Consider the following 16,632-nt stretch of genomic DNA (forward strand, 5'->3'; position numbering starts at 1 on the left):
CAGTTATTCAGTGTCCCAAGGTCTCCGTCTGATTTCTAGGGTTCCCCTTTAAAAAATTTTATATAATTATTCTTACCGTGTATGTGTATGCACAGTGTGTGTGTGTGTGTGTGTGTGTGTGTGTGTGTGTGTGTGTGTGTATTCACATAGCATGTGTGAGGGGGGGAGACATGCATGTCACAGGGTGTATGTGTATGTGGAGGTCAAAGGACAACTTTGGGAGTCAACTCTCTTCCTTCTATGCAGGTCCTGTGGATCAAATGCAGGGTTGGTGACAAAGGCCTTTAACTTGCTGAGAAATTGGAAATGCCGGTTTGCAAGATATGGGAAAGCACCTTCCCACCCCACCCTCCCCCTGTGGAGGGAATGAGAGACAGGCGAATTCAATGTAGGGTTGGACTAGGGTCACCGGCCAGCTTGCTTTTCTGAAACCATTTGATCTTCCCATTGGAACCCAGACACCCTTGTTGTTCCTGTTCTACTGAGCCCACATGGAGTGCTGCTGCATCCTTTCAAAGCACTCATCCCTTCCTCCCCTTGGAAGAGGCCCTTTGGGGAGGTCCAGTGTGGTCCAGCGTGGGTCTACACCCAAGCCCTAGCATCCACTGAGAGATTTAAGGTGGGAAGCTCCCTAAAGGCTGACCAGTGGCCCAGAGACGTGGGTTTCCTGGCTGGTGTGTCCTCTACTTTCTTACTTCCTCTCCAGCCTGGGTGAGCATTTCATACCCTGTCACACATCTCAGTCAACAAAGCCTTTGGATCCAGGAGATATCATCTCTGCAGGAGAGGGAAAGTCAACAAGCCTTGGCGAGATCTAGAATATGGACCACATCAAGGCCTTCCAGGATCACTGATCCCAACCACAAGAGGCTCTGGCCAGGTCCTGTTATCTCAAGAACCCCGAGTGTGCATTTGTGAGACTGCGTTTATAGCTGTGGACTCATGAAGAGCCTCCTGTTTGCCTTATGTTGCGCTGGATACTTTACCGAGGGTTGGGCTAGGGTGGGCAGGAGTGACCCCCACCCCATGGGACTAAATCACTGAGCCACAGGCATGCAGAAAGAGTGCAGCCTGAGAAGCAGGTTTGATCCCCAATCTGCCACTCATAAGCAGAGGACTGTTTATTCAGAATTGGCACTGCGTCAGGGTCACAGGGAAGAGTTGGGTAACAGGCTCTGGCCGTCTTAGCACTTTCCATCATAAAGTCTTTGGCAGACCAAGAAAGCAGCCGCGGAGGGACAAGGCTGGCCTGCCCCATCCTTCCGGTTCCTATGGTATAAGCCAGGTGTGGCTAAGGATGCGGCAGGCCTGCATAGCTTCATTTGCCCCAAATGGATTGGACCACCACCACCCACCATCCACCACCCACCAAGTCCAGGTTTGTGTCACCTCCTTGTCCACTCCCCAGGGTCACGGGTTCTTGTCTTACCGAGCAGACCACGAGCATTTGTCAGGTATTTTTATTCAGCTGTAATCATTTCTGGGCACCCGTCTCTGCCTCTCCATTGCCACCCAACTGGAGTTGCGTTGGGACCCCAGTACAGGTATCTGCTGACTGTGTTCCCCTCTTGTGTCTACTTAGTCCAAGTCACAGGCTCAGGGTGCGGGATGCTGGCCATGGGATGCTGGCCGTGGGATTCTGGGAGGGTCACTGAGGCAAGACCATTAGGCAGCTATGTCCCCCTGTGGGACAGGGAGTTTAGGCTTTAATTTTGTAGAGCCCCATGCAACTTGGTGGGGTGATGGCTCAAGGAACTGGTAGCTGCTGAGCTCTGAGTAGCTAGCTGCCCGTGTTCTGTGGTACTGTGAGGTCCTCAGACTGCAGGGTACAGCTCCCTGGAGACAGGGCAAGTGGGTGATGGTTTGGGCTGGCACGGTGGCACTGAAGGTGCCCTACATTCTGATCTAGGGCTGTGAAGGCCTGCCTAGCTTGCCACAGCCATTCCTGGGCTTGAGAATAGGGGCGGACTTGGGCGATGGTTGGCAAGTAGATCATCCTCCTGAGCAGCACTACCTGGAATGTCCCCAGCCTAAACATGTCGGTGAGCAGCAGCCCTGGCTTGCCTCCAGCTCTCTGTACAGCCCACCCTGTCAGCAGTTCTGTCAGGACCTTCTGTCAGCCCTATATGCCCTCTCTGGTGCTCTCCCAGACATTGTCCTCTAAAAGTCGTTCTCCTCCTTTGGCCTCAAACTGGTCAGCTGCTCCATAGGGTGTCTTTCCATCGTATCTGAGGTCACTAGTAAGGGGCAGGCTCTGCATCGTCTCGTTAGCCATTCCGTCTGCAGGACGAGCTTGGACTCCCATCAGAGTCAGTTGCTTCCCAGGCCTGAAAGAAGACAGGGTGCTGGTTAGCTTGGGGGTAGAGCTTTTCCCTGAGCTGATGAGCACCAAGGGGAGGCTGGCCATACTCTTTATCCCTGTCTCCCAGGCTGTGCAGCAAATACATTCTTTGTTAAGATGTCACTCCTGAGCAGATCACACTCATTCTAACCCCATGGACCCATGGGTGCCTCTACACACACACACACACACACACACACACACACACAGAGAGAGAGAGAGAGAGAGAGAGAGAGAGAGAGAGAGAGAGAGAGAGAAAGAGAGAACAGTTTAAAATAAGCCTTTAAGAAGAATCAGTCTTGGGTTCCACCCTAGACACGCAGATTGAAGTCTGTGTTTGAGCAGAATCCTTACACCCATGACTGTGACCGTGTAAGCAAGGAATGAGCTCATACTTCATCTGCCTAAGGTTTCTGTAGATTGGCAGGTGCAGGAGGGCGCTGCTCAGATCCTTTGGGTGAAGCGATGACTACAGTTTGAACAGTTTCAGTGGGCAGGGAGGCTGAGGGCTGAGGGGGTGAGAACAGTGAAATCAACTGGTAAAGTCAGTGTAGTCAGCCACAAGTGGACAGTGAGCCTTGCTGTGAGTAAGGTCCGTGGGCTCTATGCCTACAGCACTACTGAAGCAGAATGGTGATTACGTCTCCCTGAATGTGAGGGCTAAGAGGGTAAAGCAACACAGCTCTTGCCTACAGACTTGCAGGGCTGGCACTGTACATGAGGCCTTACCATGGAACTTAGCAGACACAGCCCTTAAAAAAACATTCTTTCAGAATAGATATGTATGTATTTATAGTGTGTGTGTGTGTGTGTGTGTGTGTGTGTGTGTTGTGTGTGTGTGCGCGTGCGCGCGCGCGCGCTTGTATGCCTATATGCCACAGCCTGTGTGTAGAGGACAAGAACAATTTGTGGGAATTGTTTTTTGTTTTTGCTCGTTTGTTTTTCCTTAACCACATAGGTGATGGAAAGGGGACTCAGGTCACCAGGCTTGGCCCCCTTACCAGCTGAGCCATCTCAATGGCTCCCTTTCCACATACTGTCCTGTCCTAACCCAACACAAGGACAGAAAGGAAGTCAGGGTATGTCTTGCTGACGAAGGTTATGCTTAACTCTAGGGCCCCTCAGACACCGCAGGCCACAGCACAGACCCATGGGATTGAAATCCCGCAGGTGGCTGAGTAATTCCAATACACAGCCAGGGCTGACCGGCTGTTTGGCCAGGTGGGGTGAGAATGAGGTCACCTCAGGCCTCAGGTCTGATGTTTTCTCCACGTTGTTGATGAGAAGCCTGGGTTAGGATTGGCTAATGCTGCTGTTGGGGGGTGGAAGGGAGTCCCACCCCTAAAGTCCTAACTCTCTAGACACCAGCACGCAGCCTTCCTGGGCAGGAAGGTTCCTGGGCAGGAAGGTTGAAGAAGGTGACGTCTTTCTGCTGCTACCCAGCAGAGCTGGAGTACAACTCACAGGAAGGGCCCACTACACGGCCTTTCGAGGCCGATTTGTTGTACACGCTGTGTTCCAGTCGGGCAACGAAGCTGGAGTAGCGCAGAGATGAGGGCATACCTGAAGTGGAGGGCACCATCACCAGCCTACCATAAATGAGGTGTGTCTCCTTACCAAGCCACCTTCCCTGACAGACTCTCTCTGAAGAGACTCATGGCAGCGTGAGGGTGGATGCTGTCTATCTCTGACACAGAGATGTCACCCCGAGGCTACAATGGCAGAGACGGCTTGACTTGAGGTTGTGTGTTTCCTAATCGTCTCTCTCCACCTCCCTGTCTCTCTGGCCCCTGGAAGGGCTCCAGAACTCAAGCGGAGGGTTTGAGGTATGTTGTATGGCCTTTTCCTGGCACCTCCTGGAGAAGGAGAACTTGTGCTTATGGAATCACTCCAAGGGACTTTTCTAGATGGAAAAATATCCAAAATCCAAGAGTTAAGGGGGACTGTAAAAGGGGTCTGCAGAACGGGCTAACCTTATTTCCTCAGATGTCAAACCCACACTTGGCAGCGAAAGGGTAGACTCCATGGCTGATGAACGCCCCTGTGGGGACATATACCTGTCTGCAGGTGCCCCTAGCAGGGATTTAAACATCTCGCTGGCATTTCCCTGGGTCCTAAATCAAGCCAACTCTTCCTGGCTCTTGGTGCTTTCTTAGAACAGAGAGGGCCTTATGTTAAACTGCCCTGTCAGGGGTCCTGCTTCCATGAGTTCTGGGAAGAAACCATGACGGGGCAGGATGCTAAATTAAGAGCAGAGAGTCCCAGGCAGGGGAGGGTGTTTGCTTTGGCTGAGGTGGTGCAGGCCTGGCTGCTGTTTGCCAGACAGCCCAGCCTGGTAAGTTAGGCTGCACGCAACATGCTACATGGCGGGCTGTGTGTGTGCACAGGTTAAGCCTACTGGCTATGTGGGACGTAGCCCCTCTCCATGGCTTTCCCAGAGTCTGCATGGTCACTAAGAAACCAGGGGGTGGGGGGAGGTCCTTTGAGAATAACAACTGGATTGTGGGACTTCTGTGTGTTTTGATGGATTGCTTCCAGGCTGTCGTTCGGAGAACAACACTCCTGGCTGAGGACACAGGAGCTGTTGTTCACTTTCCTATCCATCCTGGTCCTTTTCCCCAGAGGCCAGGAGACACAGCTGAGAGGGCCACTCTCTCTCTGTGGCTCCTGAGACAGTGTGACTTGGTGTGGAGAGCGGCAGCACATGGGGGCTTCCTTGGCTCTGCTTCTCACTAACTGTGGACAACCTTAGGCAGCTTCTTCAACCATAGCAAGCTTGACTCCTCCTTTGTCAGAACACGTGGAGGCCAGAGTTCAATCTTGGGAATTATTATTTAGAAGGCACCCACCTATTTTTATATTAATTAATGAACGTAGAGTGTGTGCTATGGAGCTCACCCATGTGGAGTTCAGAGGGCAGCTTGTATAGGGGGGGTGGTTGTCTCTGTCTGTGAAGGGGCACTGGGGACCAAAGTCATCAGACATGGCAATGAGCACTTTGCCTTCTGAGCCATAGCTGGCTCCAGCTGCCCTCTGAGACAGGCTTTCTCACTGGGACTGGATGCTCACCCCTTAGCCTTGACTGCATGGCCACCAAGCCTAGGGTGGCCTGTCTGCTTCCCAGCTCCAGGATTATAAGTGTGTGTCCATGCCTAGATTTTCACATTGGTTCTGGGGATGAGACTGGGGCCCTTGTGTCTGTGTAGCTCACATTACTGACTGGGCAATTTCCCCAGCCCTGGTACACATTCTAAGTAAAGTCCTCTCACCTGGCACTGAGGGCATGGGCCTTTAACCCCAACTGTAGGGAGGCAGGGGTAGGCTAGCCTGGCCTAAAAAGCAAGTTCTAACCAAGGCTATACAGAAAAAACCCTGTCTCAAGAAACAAACCAAATTAAAAAACAAAGTGCCCAGGCTGCCTACTGTCAGGGACAGCGTCCGCAGGAACACACCATCCTGATAGCACCTGTGGGCGTGCATCTTTCCTAGAGAGTAGGGAAGCATTTGCCTCAATACTGCTCCCTCACAGGCTCTGGGGGAGGAATGATGGCTGTCTTCTGCACTTCCTTATGGGGAGGCCATTGGCCCTTCCTTCTCTTTCTTAGGTCCCCACACCATTTCTTCTTACTTCCTTGGGGAGGTTTCTGGTCCCCTTCCTTGATCGTCAACAAGGACGGAAAGGTGCCTAAGAAGTCATTAAATCACATTTCTGGGTGGATGGCATTTGCAGAGAGGGTTAACAAAGCAGGAAGGAGCCATCCTGAATGTACGGGCTCCATCCAGCAGGCTAGGGTTCTGACAGAACAAAGGAGGGGGGAGGGGAGAGCTTTTTCATCCTTCTGCCTGCTTCCTGGTTCCATCCTGTGTGTTGTTCTCTGTCCTTCCTGCCCCCATGGACAGACGTTCTGACACCATGAGCCCAGACTGAACTTCGTGGGAAAGTGACAGACACACACCACGCGGTGAACAACATTCCTGCCTATACACAGTCATCTTCACAGCCTCAACCTAACGACAGCCTCCTCCTGGCCTCCTGATTTTCTTCAGCTCAGCCCCCAGCTCCCCAACTCTGCACAGCCATCCTCCCTACATACACCTGACCCGGCACTGAATGGCGCCTGTCCACCACTGCCATGTGGTGAGGCCCACGCTGCTGCTCCCGGTGCTCAAATGGTGGCAATACAGGGATACTCTAGTTGTGTGCTGTGCTGATAACAGTCCTCCTTCAGCTTGTGTCCTGTCTTTGTCAAATTGGTTCAATCTAAGCCACAAGTGGGTAATGGAGAAACTGAGCGTGTTATCCACATGGGCAAGGTGTCAGCCGCATGACCCAAGACTTTCTCATTTTAAAAAGCTGTCTGTGGTTTGACTCTGCACAAGGCTTGGCTGTCTGTGAGTGAGGCGGTGAGATAGAGCATTTGGGGGTCTAGTAGGAAGTCCTTGGGTCGCTGCAGAAGCCTGAGCCCTGAAGGGCTCTTGGTTTCTGTCCCACCATGAGACCCCTCCCTCTTACCTTCCCCCCACTGCCATGAGGTTGTAGGCAGAGCAGAGCTGCTGTAAACGGTGTGTGTGCCCTGGAACTCCTAGAACTGGAGTAAATGGACCACTTTTCTTTACTGAGTTGCCCAGCCTTAGACATTTTATTATAGCTATGGGAAATGGACAGACAGGTGGACCACTAAGGAGGGCAGCTTTTGACAAGCCAAGACAACACTAGCCACTGGAATATTGGGGTAAGGCTGAGACTAAATGCAAATGCAGGCGAGGAGGGCCTGGCCTTGCTCCTGAGGGTGTCTGGGAACGGGAGGGTCTTGTCCACAGTAGAGAAAACATGGAACAGTAGAGAAAAGAGAGCAGACCAGTGAGGAAGGCCAGCAAGGGGCTTTCTCCTCCTGCTGTGGGACAGGTATTTCCTTCAAATCTGACGCAGCGTCCCCAGGCCTTCACATAAATACGTCCACAACTCCAAGAGGAGAGTGAGGTTTCTAGCTAGGGGTTCAAGGATTACCAAACCTCCCTCAGCTCCTTCCTGTTTGGAGAAGGCTGGGCAGGAGAGAAAGATGCCTTCTGGTGACAGAGAACAAAGGAGCCAAGGCAGGAGCAGGGGGAGGGAGTCTGGCCAGGTACAGCAGGAGCAGCCAAGCCACATTCACACACCTGGCCCCTGGGACTCGGAGAAGGGCTTGGCTCACGAGAGGTGACGACCAGGACAATGGTTGCAGGAGCTCGAGAGGTTTCCTTTGCAGCTTCCTGCTTGCTTCAGCTTTCTCCCAAGTGTGGGACACAAGAGTGGGGACAGCTGGACCCTGCAGGGGTCCCAGGGGGTGTGTACTTACATTTCTTCTGTAGAATGCTCTGTCTGGCCTTGATGAATGCCAGGATGTCGGAGTCTGTCTGTCTGTCTCCAGTGAGCGGGATGGATGATGGCCTTTCCGAGATGGCAGACAAACACGATCACAATATCACAAGTCTACACCTCATACCCAGAGTGTATATATATGTGTGTGTGCGTGTGCATGCCTGCGTGTGTGTGTGTATGTGTGTGTGCATGTGTGTATGTGTGCATATGTATGTGTGTATGTGTACATGTGTTGTGGTGTGTGTGCGAGTATGTGTGTGTATGTGTGCGTGTGTTGTGTGTGTGCGTGTGTGCATGTGCGTGTGTGCATGTGTGTGTGTGTGCATGTGTGTGTGTGTCAGAGGATAACCTGGCAGACGGTCTTTTCTACAGAGGGTTCTCAGGATGGAACTCAGCTATCAGGTGTGCACAGAGAGTGCCTTTACTGCGCTTGCTCTTCTGTTTTGGAGCCCTTAACTTCCTGGGTCTTAAAGGCCACGATCCTGGTTCACTCTTGAACTCTTTTTCTACTTCAATAAACTGATCAGTCCAGCCTTGGGCTTTTGCTTCCATTGTTTCAACTCCCTGTTGCTGCCCCAGATGCTCTGTTACACACCTGACCGATGCTTGCTCCACGGTTACAAGGCTGACCGATGCGCCTCCATCCTGTCTTCCCAAGCCTTCATATTCACTCATCCCAGACTTACCCGAACCAACCCACTCTACCCACTTCTCCTTTGGCACTTGGCATAGATCTGACATCTTGACGATGTCTCCCCTGTACCCACGCACCGCTAACAAGGTGTAGCTATTTGTCCCCAAGGCAGAGGCTGCTATTCTCTATCTCTTTCAAATCACAACCATATTTAGCTAAAGTGCCACTGTTAAAAACTACATTTCCCAGCATCCTTTGTAGCCATGTGGCCAAACTTGTAAGCAGAAATGTATGAGACCCAAAAATTCTTTTGAAAACGGGAGGATGCTGGGCTCTCTTCCCCACTTTCTTCATCTGGCTTAGAGAGCCCCCACCCCACCCCAGCCCCTGGCTTTGCCGATCTCATGCCTAGGGCTCCATGAGGTGACATGAACAACCACATGAGGAGCTTGCTCTTGGTCACTGTGATTTTTGGTGGGCACCCTACCTGTAGAATTCTGCTCAAGAGCTGCATGGTGGGGGTAGGGGCTTAGGGGGTGGATGTTGAGGTACAGCAGCGGGAGATGGTGAGTTCCACCAGCAGAGGGCGCACTCAGCCTGAGGCAGCTCTGAGAGAAGGGCTCAGATAGGGGACTAGGGTTCTAGTCTCATGGTGCCAGCAGCCCAAGAGGCCCTTGAAACTCTGTTAGCCTGATCAGAACTCCAGCTTCCTGGGGAGGCTACTCAGTTCTCTTTAGTAGGGGGCAGAGGGCTCTCCAGATCTTCTCTAACTGGCTTTTGGGTGGGGTGGGGGGTAAATGTAGACCCGGCCAGCTTTGAACTTACGGAGTTCCACCTGCCTCTTTCCCCTAAGTGCTGGGATTAAAGGTGTGCACCACCACACCCGGCTCATTTTATACATTTCCCAGGAGATGGGAACTACTCTGACCAGACCTTGGAGGTTTGGGGTGGGGGTGGGGGTGGGGTCCTCAATGTGGGTAGAGGGAAGCTTCCCAGGTATCAGGCCAGTCCAGAGGTCAGCCTCAGGTTCTGCCTAGAGCAGTGGATGGACAAGGGCCCCCTCAGGTCGTTGGGGAAGCAGACTTCAGAGCTCACTTTGCCTACTACAGGGCCGACGCAGTATTAAGGGAGCAGGTATAAACATACCTATCTTGCAGCTGGATACTGGAGCCACTGGGCTCTTGGCTGTGCGGACTGGGGCAAGGAGAGGGGAGGATTCTTCTGGCATTCCTACCACTGAAATAAAACAAACAAAAGAACAACAAAAGTCACGGAAGAGGAGAAACGCAGGGCTAATATTTAGTGGTTTTGGTGAACTGAGTGTTTTCTCTCCAAATTTCTATGTGAAAGCCCTGGTTCCCAGAGTGATGACATTTGGAGGTACACCTTGGTAGACAGATGATGACTAGATAGATGATAGCTTGTGGGTAGAGCTCTCATAAAGGTCGAGTGTCCTTGAGAGGAAGGCCTGAGGTCCAGTGTCCTGTGAAATGAGGGCCACAGCAAGATGGACACGTCTATGCACCCAGAAGGGAGCCCACGACAAGAGCTACGTCCCTGAGCTGTAGAATCCATGGGTTGAACTCTGCCCCTGAAGTGATGGAGACAAGTCTTTGGGATGGGATGAGGTAACGAGGCAAGACCCTCAAGACTGGGGTTGGTAGCTTTACAAAAGAAACAGGAGTGCTTCCTGCCCTGCCCCTGTGGGAAGGGCAGGGCCCTTACCAGACATCCAGCTTGCCAGCCCCATTCTCAACTTCCAAGCCTTGAGAACTGTGACCAAAAATATAGAAAAGCAAATGAGTGTGGAACGTAGCACAGAGATAGAAAGCTTATCTGGCAAATGCAAGATCCTGGCGTGTTCCCCAGCACCAGAAAAACCAACTGCCAACTGGCCAGTGAGACACCCAGACTCTGACACTTTGTCACAGCAACCTGAGAAGACTTGGGCAGCTATGTGGTGGCCTTCATTGTTGGAGCAAAGTGGTGCTGTCTGAAGAAGATGGTGATTGTGAAGATCCCAGCCATTCTTTATGGGTGGTGTCTACGACCAGGCTCCCTGGTGGGGCTCTGCAGATGCCACACCCCTTGGCCAGCAGTGCAGGGGCAGAGACCCAGACTCACCCTCAGAAGTCTAAGGCCTTCCGGCATCGGCTCAGGAAAGAATTTCAGGACTGGTCGGTGTATGAGGCATTGATGGGGGGTTTGTAGACGCATTAAAGAAAGGCATGTGACCAGAGAGTAACTGTGTACCCAAGAGAGGAGGTGTGGGCTGCTCTGAGAGGAGCCTCAGAAAATGTCTCGTGTGGGTGCTGGGGCCTCAAGAGAGGAGCACAGCCGACTGTCTTAGCAGTAGCCATTTAAACCTTTCGGTGGCTCTCCAGTTGTATCTCAAAGGACTTCTCGGAAATCACCCCAGCCTTTCCCTTCCTTTCTCCTTTGAGGAATGGGATTATGGATGGCACCAGAGATTCCTTGGGTGAAGTGATAGTCTGAGAAGGCGCTACCAGGGCTGCACAAGGGGTTTAGGACATGTCCTTACCCTGTTTCTCTGAGAGTCCTCAGGCATCAGGGGACTCACAGCGAGTGGGGAGGGCCGAGAGGCTGAAGTGGTTGCGTTGCTAACTGTTCTGGAGTCCTTGCCTCTCCTGGTAAGCCATGTCAAGTGGATTCTGGGGTGAGGACTTCTCTCTGCCGTGTCCCTAAATTTTTCCATGTTTCAGTCTTGTTTCAATTTAGTCCCTGCTGGGATCTGGACAGGAAGTGTCCCACCCCCTCCCAGAGGCACTGGTGTTCATGGCTGCCAGTCAGCTTTGGGAAGAGACTGGATCCTGAGGGATCTGCCCTCATCCCCTCACGGAGTCCCCACTTGATGGCATTATTAACAGACAGATGGTAGAGACCAGGAGGTAGATCCAGGTTGGAGGAAGTAGGTTACCAGGCAGAGGTGGGAAGGGCATGGCTTTGGCTTCTAGGCCCTGTCTGTCTGTCTGTCTGTCTGTCTGTCTGTCTGTCTGTCTTTGCTTCCCAACTCTTCCATGAGGTGAGTCCACACTGTCTCCTCTACGATGTGAGGCCTCCCCTCAGTTCAGAACAATGGATCCGGCTGACCTCAGTCTGAAACCTCTGAAAACTTAGGACAGGACACTTTCCTCAGTGGAGTTGTTTTGTCACAGCAAGGGAAACTGAGACATGAGCCCTGGTAAGAGGAGGACGCCATCATCCTCAACTTAAGAGATGTGAGCGGAGGTGGAGAGGGTTAAACAGCGGAGCCTGGTGCTATCACACCTGGGAGGCCCCCACTGTGCTCCCAGCCCCCCTGCCCCGCTGACTGGCTCCTGGCTGCTGTTCCAGGAGGCACTCCAGCTCTTGACCATACGGCTCTCCTGTTGGTCCCTGCATTGCTCCCTGCCAGGACTCCTGGCTGCAGGGTCTCCACCTGCCTCTTGTGGAGGAACGAAGGAGGTCGTGGTTTGTCCGCATCTGTCATAAGGGGAGCAGGGGTATCTGCTCTATGTTGGGATGCCCCCCTAAGAGCCATGTCAGAGGCAAAAGGGGCTCAACATGGTGAGAACCTTCATTTGATAGCTGGCGACTCAGGTAGGGAGGTGGGCCGGCTGGGTGGCAGATAGGGTGGCAGACACGTGAGATAGCTTAGTGAGTCCACTGTCACCTATCTGAGCCCTTGATTAGGCCCACAGCTTGCTTTCTCACATGTGAGTTTGTCTAGATGCCTAATGCCAACCGTCTGCTCGGCCACCACTGACATGATGATAAGGCCTCTTACCCTGGGCCACCTCCACAGGCTCAGGACTGTGAATCAAATGGACAGGAAGGGAAGCCAGAGTGTGTGGCTCCCAACCTCCTACTCACACCTCTTGCTCATTTGCTAGCAGTCTAGAGTTTCTCTGTGGCATCCTAGAGAAATAACGGGAGACCAGAGCTCCTCTGTGCTGACTCTAGCGTGGAGCACTGCAGGACCAGAGACGGCCACAAGATGGCAGACTCTGCACATGCTTCTCGAGAGAATGGCTGCCATGTTTCAGGGCTTCCAGCAGTGGCTGGGGAAAGCGGGGAGAAGGGAAGAGGGGTTTCCTCCCACAGGTGCTACCTTCACGGCAGATTAGGGGCAGTTTAGAGGCAGTAGTGAAGCTGTGGGAGTAAGCCACTGGCTGTCAGACGGCCCTTTCACTTGATGCTCTCCCGGGTTATCTTTTCTAGCAGCCTGGGAATGCTCCGGGTGCTGCGGTGCCACAGTGCCATGCTGCCGAGGGCCAGGAGCAAAGAGCAGAGTGTGAGAGACGACCCAGGCAGCAGGGCAGAAGGATGAGGCCACCAGGGATAGAGGCAGCCAGGGGCTCCTGTAGAGGCCAGCTGCCTGGTCTGTCCCCCATGTGACCCAGGCAGGAGGATGGCACCCTGTGAAGTGTGGAGGGAAAGGACTCCCCAGTTCCAAAGCTGCTCCCCACTCTGGGACACCACAGTTCAGATTTTCCTACCTCTGTTTCCCAAGTTCTGGATTAAAGCTGTACACCACCAAGCCCAGCCCTACTAATTAATTAATTAATTAGTAATGAGATAGGACCTTGTGTGGCCCTGGAGTTTGCTGTTTTGTTTTTAAAGCTGTCTGGGTCATCTATTTTTCTTACCATTGCACTTAAAAGTGTCCTGTGTATATTTTGGCTACGAGTCTCTTGTAAGATGCGTGCCTTGCAAACACCCTCTAGTTTGTGCATACTTATTTTACTTAAGCATCCTTTCATTTTTTATTCTATTAATTCTTCGTTTATTTGTGTGCGAGTGTGTGTTTGTATGAGTGTGCGCATGTTTGTTTAAGGATGCCTGTGGACCTCGGAAGATGGCATTGGGTTCTTTGGAACTAGAGGTGCAGGTGTTTGTGAACAGCCCGAGATGCATGCTGGGATCCGAGCTGCACTCTGCGGCACAGAGTAGGAACACTTCTAACTGCCCAGCCAGCTCCCGCCTAGCGGGATCTCTTACAATTTTAATCAAGCTTGATTTACTGTTTTTTTCTTTTCTGAGTTTACTGATTTTTAAAACATTCAGGCATCCCAACTAAACACAGCCCACCAGTTGCTGCTCTGTGGTGAGAGACGGGCAGTGTTCCCTGAAGCACAGTGTCAGGGAAGCATGGGCTCTAAGGCCCGGCATGATCTGGGAGCCTGGGGGATGCCAACCAGACGGGATTTTTCATAGATAAGATTTGTTTTAATTAGAAATATTAATTTGTAATTATGTGCATGTGTGCCCACAGAAGCCGGAAGTGTGGGAATCCCACTTTCCTCTGGAGCTGGAATTACCAGTGGGGTTGTGAAAGGCCTGGGCCGGGTACGTGGATTCAAGCTTAGGCCCTCTGCAAGGGCACCACGTTCTCTTAATGGCTGAGCCATCTCTCCAGCCCCAAGAGTCTGGATTTGTAATGGCAGTGTTGGAGGACTTGCAAAGGCAGCACACACAGTCCCTGTGACCGCCCCTGTCCATTTCCACAGCAGCTGCTCAACCCCCTGCCCTTCCCCAGCCAGCCCTGGACTGGGGCCTGCACACCTCGTGCGGCAGTTCTGAGGCTTTACTTCTCTCGGTCGCAGCACGCTGCTCAGGACTCCACATTATCCAGACTGTCAGGTCGTCTTTGTCTCTGCTGGGCTTCAAGTCTCTCGGACTCCTTGTCACTTTTGAGCTGTACTGGCCAGGTATTTTGTGAATGTCCCTTGCTGGAATTTGTGTGACATTTCCCTCAGGCTTCTACAGGCACTGTCGGACACCTTTCAAAATGAGTGTGTGCGCGAGTGTATGTGTGCATGTGCGTATGTGCCACAGCATGCATGTGAAGGTCAGAGGGCAACACGCAAGTGGTGACTGTCTCCTCCACCACTGGGTCGCTGGGGTCAAACTGAGGTTGTCACCAGGGTTTGTGGCAGTGGCCTTACCCACTGAGCCATGGTGCCTGCCTCTGGCATCTTTATTTATTCTTTTAATTTTTTGAACTACTTCTTTATTGACTTTTATTTTGCGTACGAGTGCTTTGTCCGAATGTGTGTAAGTGCACTGCACACATGAGCGCTGCCCCTGGAGAGCAGGAGAGGGCATCTGTTCCCTTCACTGGAGCTGCCATGAGCTTGCTGGGAACTGAACCTGGGTCCTCTGTAAGTGCAGCAGCCACTCTTAGTCTCTGGGACATCTCTCCTGCTCTCTGCTATCTTTTCAAAAAGCTTCATGTCGGACTTCGGACATGGGATCTGGGTGTGCGTCAACACAAAGGTGTGATGGCTCCTTGCTGGCAGAGATGGGTGCTCCACTCACACTAGCCTGTGGCCTGGAAGGGCTGAGTCTGGGGTGGATGGCTGGGGAGTAAGGATCGGAGAAATCCCGCCGCCTGTACTGGATGACTAGTAAGAGAGCAGACCACAGTGTGAGAGACACAGGGTCCCCACTGGATCTCTGTACCCTTCAGAGAACCAGGGGCACAGAGCCATTGGCGCTGTCGTTATAGGCGTTTACAACGTATGCAGCCTGTGGGTGGCTTCCACAACTTGCCCATTTATCTCCTGAATCTTCTCTAGGACTAGGGCTATTAATACGTTGTCACCACTCCCTGAGTCCTGGTGGACCAAGTATTCTCTAGGCTACCTTTCCCCCCAAACCCTTCCCAGGCCACGCCCCTCCTGCTTATGCCACCCCTCAGTAGCAGGACCAGAGCTCACACTACCCGACAACTTTTCTCCTGTTACCACGGAAGTTAGGTGTACTGACTTGGCTGTCAGAGTCAGGGTCTGAAGGGGTAGCATTCAAGAGCTTAAATGACACGTGCGAGGGGTGCGAGGAGGGTGGGTAGGGCTACACCCAATTTAACAGCAAGGGCAATGCAGCCTCAAGGAGAGGGCAGGGAGCTTTCCCTGGGCGCCCTCACACAAGCTGTGTCCTGACCTTTTCTTGGAAAGAAGTTGTGTCTGGTCCTGCTGGGGAAACGGCTTCGCAGCATCCTGGAGGTTCGTGGCAGGGGAGTTTACCTGTTGGCCCAAGAAGGGATTTTGTAAGTTGAAGTCCAATGCATGGTATGATGTTCTTGTTGTAAGTCTTGTCCCCTGTCCCCGAGGATTGGGTCTGAAACTGGAGACTTCAGGCTGGCAAGCTCTCTACCACTGAGCTGAATCCTCAACACGTGGTATAATTCCTTAAAACACATTTTCTCTTCTTTTTAAAATTCTTATTTATATGTATGTGAATTTGGGGCCAGAAGAGGATATTGGATCACCCTGGAGCTGAAATTACAGGCAACTGTGAGTCACTCAGTTTGGGTGCTGGGAACCTAACTCTCTGGTCCTCTGGAAGAGCAGTCAGTGCTCTTAACTATGAAGCCATCTCTCCAGGTCTCTGGTGTCATTCTTAAGAGGGAAAAGCCCGTTATAGAAGTAAGTATATAGAATGTATATGATAAAAATAAATCTAGGCGTTAATTATGAGCCGAGTTTTGTTTCATCGCAACGCTGTCTGTGAATGGGGACATTGTTAACACAGTCTGGATTATTCTCTGTGCCCTCCAGCTTTCCGAGTGGAGCATATAGTACTCTTTTTCGGGTAAAAAGGTGAGTACAGTGTCATCTGGCCGCTCTCAGGAGATCCTTCCTGAGTGTGTGCCTCTCTTGTCCCTAGGAGCCGCTTATGGAGTATTGGAGGTCCCTGAGCGTTCAACTCTGTCACGGTGGCTCTGGAATGTGCATGTCTGCAATGGCCCAGGAGACCAATGCCGCTGTAGCGGTAACTCTGAGTCTCCCAGAATACCCTGCAAGCCTCCTGAATACCCTGTCAGATTCCCAGAACAATCTGCGGCCCTCCCAGAACACTGTCAGCCTCCCAGAACACCTTGCAGGCCTTCCAGAACATAGTCAGCTTCCCAAAACACCCTGCGGGCCTTCAAGAACACTCTGCAGCCCTCCCAGAACACTCCGAGGCCCTCCCAGAACACTGTCAGCCTCCCAGAACACCTTGCAGGCCTTCCAGAACATTGTCAGCCTCCCAGAACACCCCGCAGCCCTCCCAGAAGACTCTGTCAGCCTCCCAGAACACCTTGCAGGCCTTCCAGAACATTGTCAGCTTCCCAGAACACCCTGCGGGCCTTCGAGAACACTCTGCGGCCCTCCCAGAACACTCCGCGGCCCTCCCAGAACACTCTGTGGCTTTCCCAGAACACTCTGTCAGCCTCCCAGAACACCTTGCAGGCCTTCCAGAACATTGTCAGCCACCCAGAACACCCCGCGGCCCTCCCAGAACACCCTGCGG

The 16,632-nt window shown here is 52.4% G+C and overlaps 1 protein-coding gene across 1 annotated transcript in view; it reads right to left on the minus strand.

Annotated features, from left to right (window-relative positions):
* Positions 1–1,445: 1,445 nt before the first annotated feature.
* Positions 1,446–16,632, minus strand: part of Kif6 (kinesin family member 6) — a 296,865-nt gene continuing 281,678 nt past the window's right edge. Inside the window, exons 19-23 of the mRNA XM_006244480.4 lie at positions 15,280–15,362; positions 10,060–10,107; positions 9,481–9,570; positions 7,678–7,769; positions 1,446–2,327 (exon numbers count right to left, since the gene is read on the minus strand). Coding sequence (XP_006244542.1) covers positions 2,311–2,327; positions 7,678–7,769; positions 9,481–9,570; positions 10,060–10,107; positions 15,280–15,362 — 330 coding nt within the window. The 3' untranslated portion in view covers positions 1,446–2,310. The remainder of the gene's footprint in view (positions 2,328–7,677; positions 7,770–9,480; positions 9,571–10,059; positions 10,108–15,279; positions 15,363–16,632) is intronic.

The sequence above is a fragment of the Rattus norvegicus genome, chromosome 9 (assembly GCF_036323735.1).
Source record: "Rattus norvegicus strain BN/NHsdMcwi chromosome 9, GRCr8, whole genome shotgun sequence".
Classification (NCBI taxonomy): domain Eukaryota; kingdom Metazoa; phylum Chordata; class Mammalia; order Rodentia; family Muridae; genus Rattus; species Rattus norvegicus.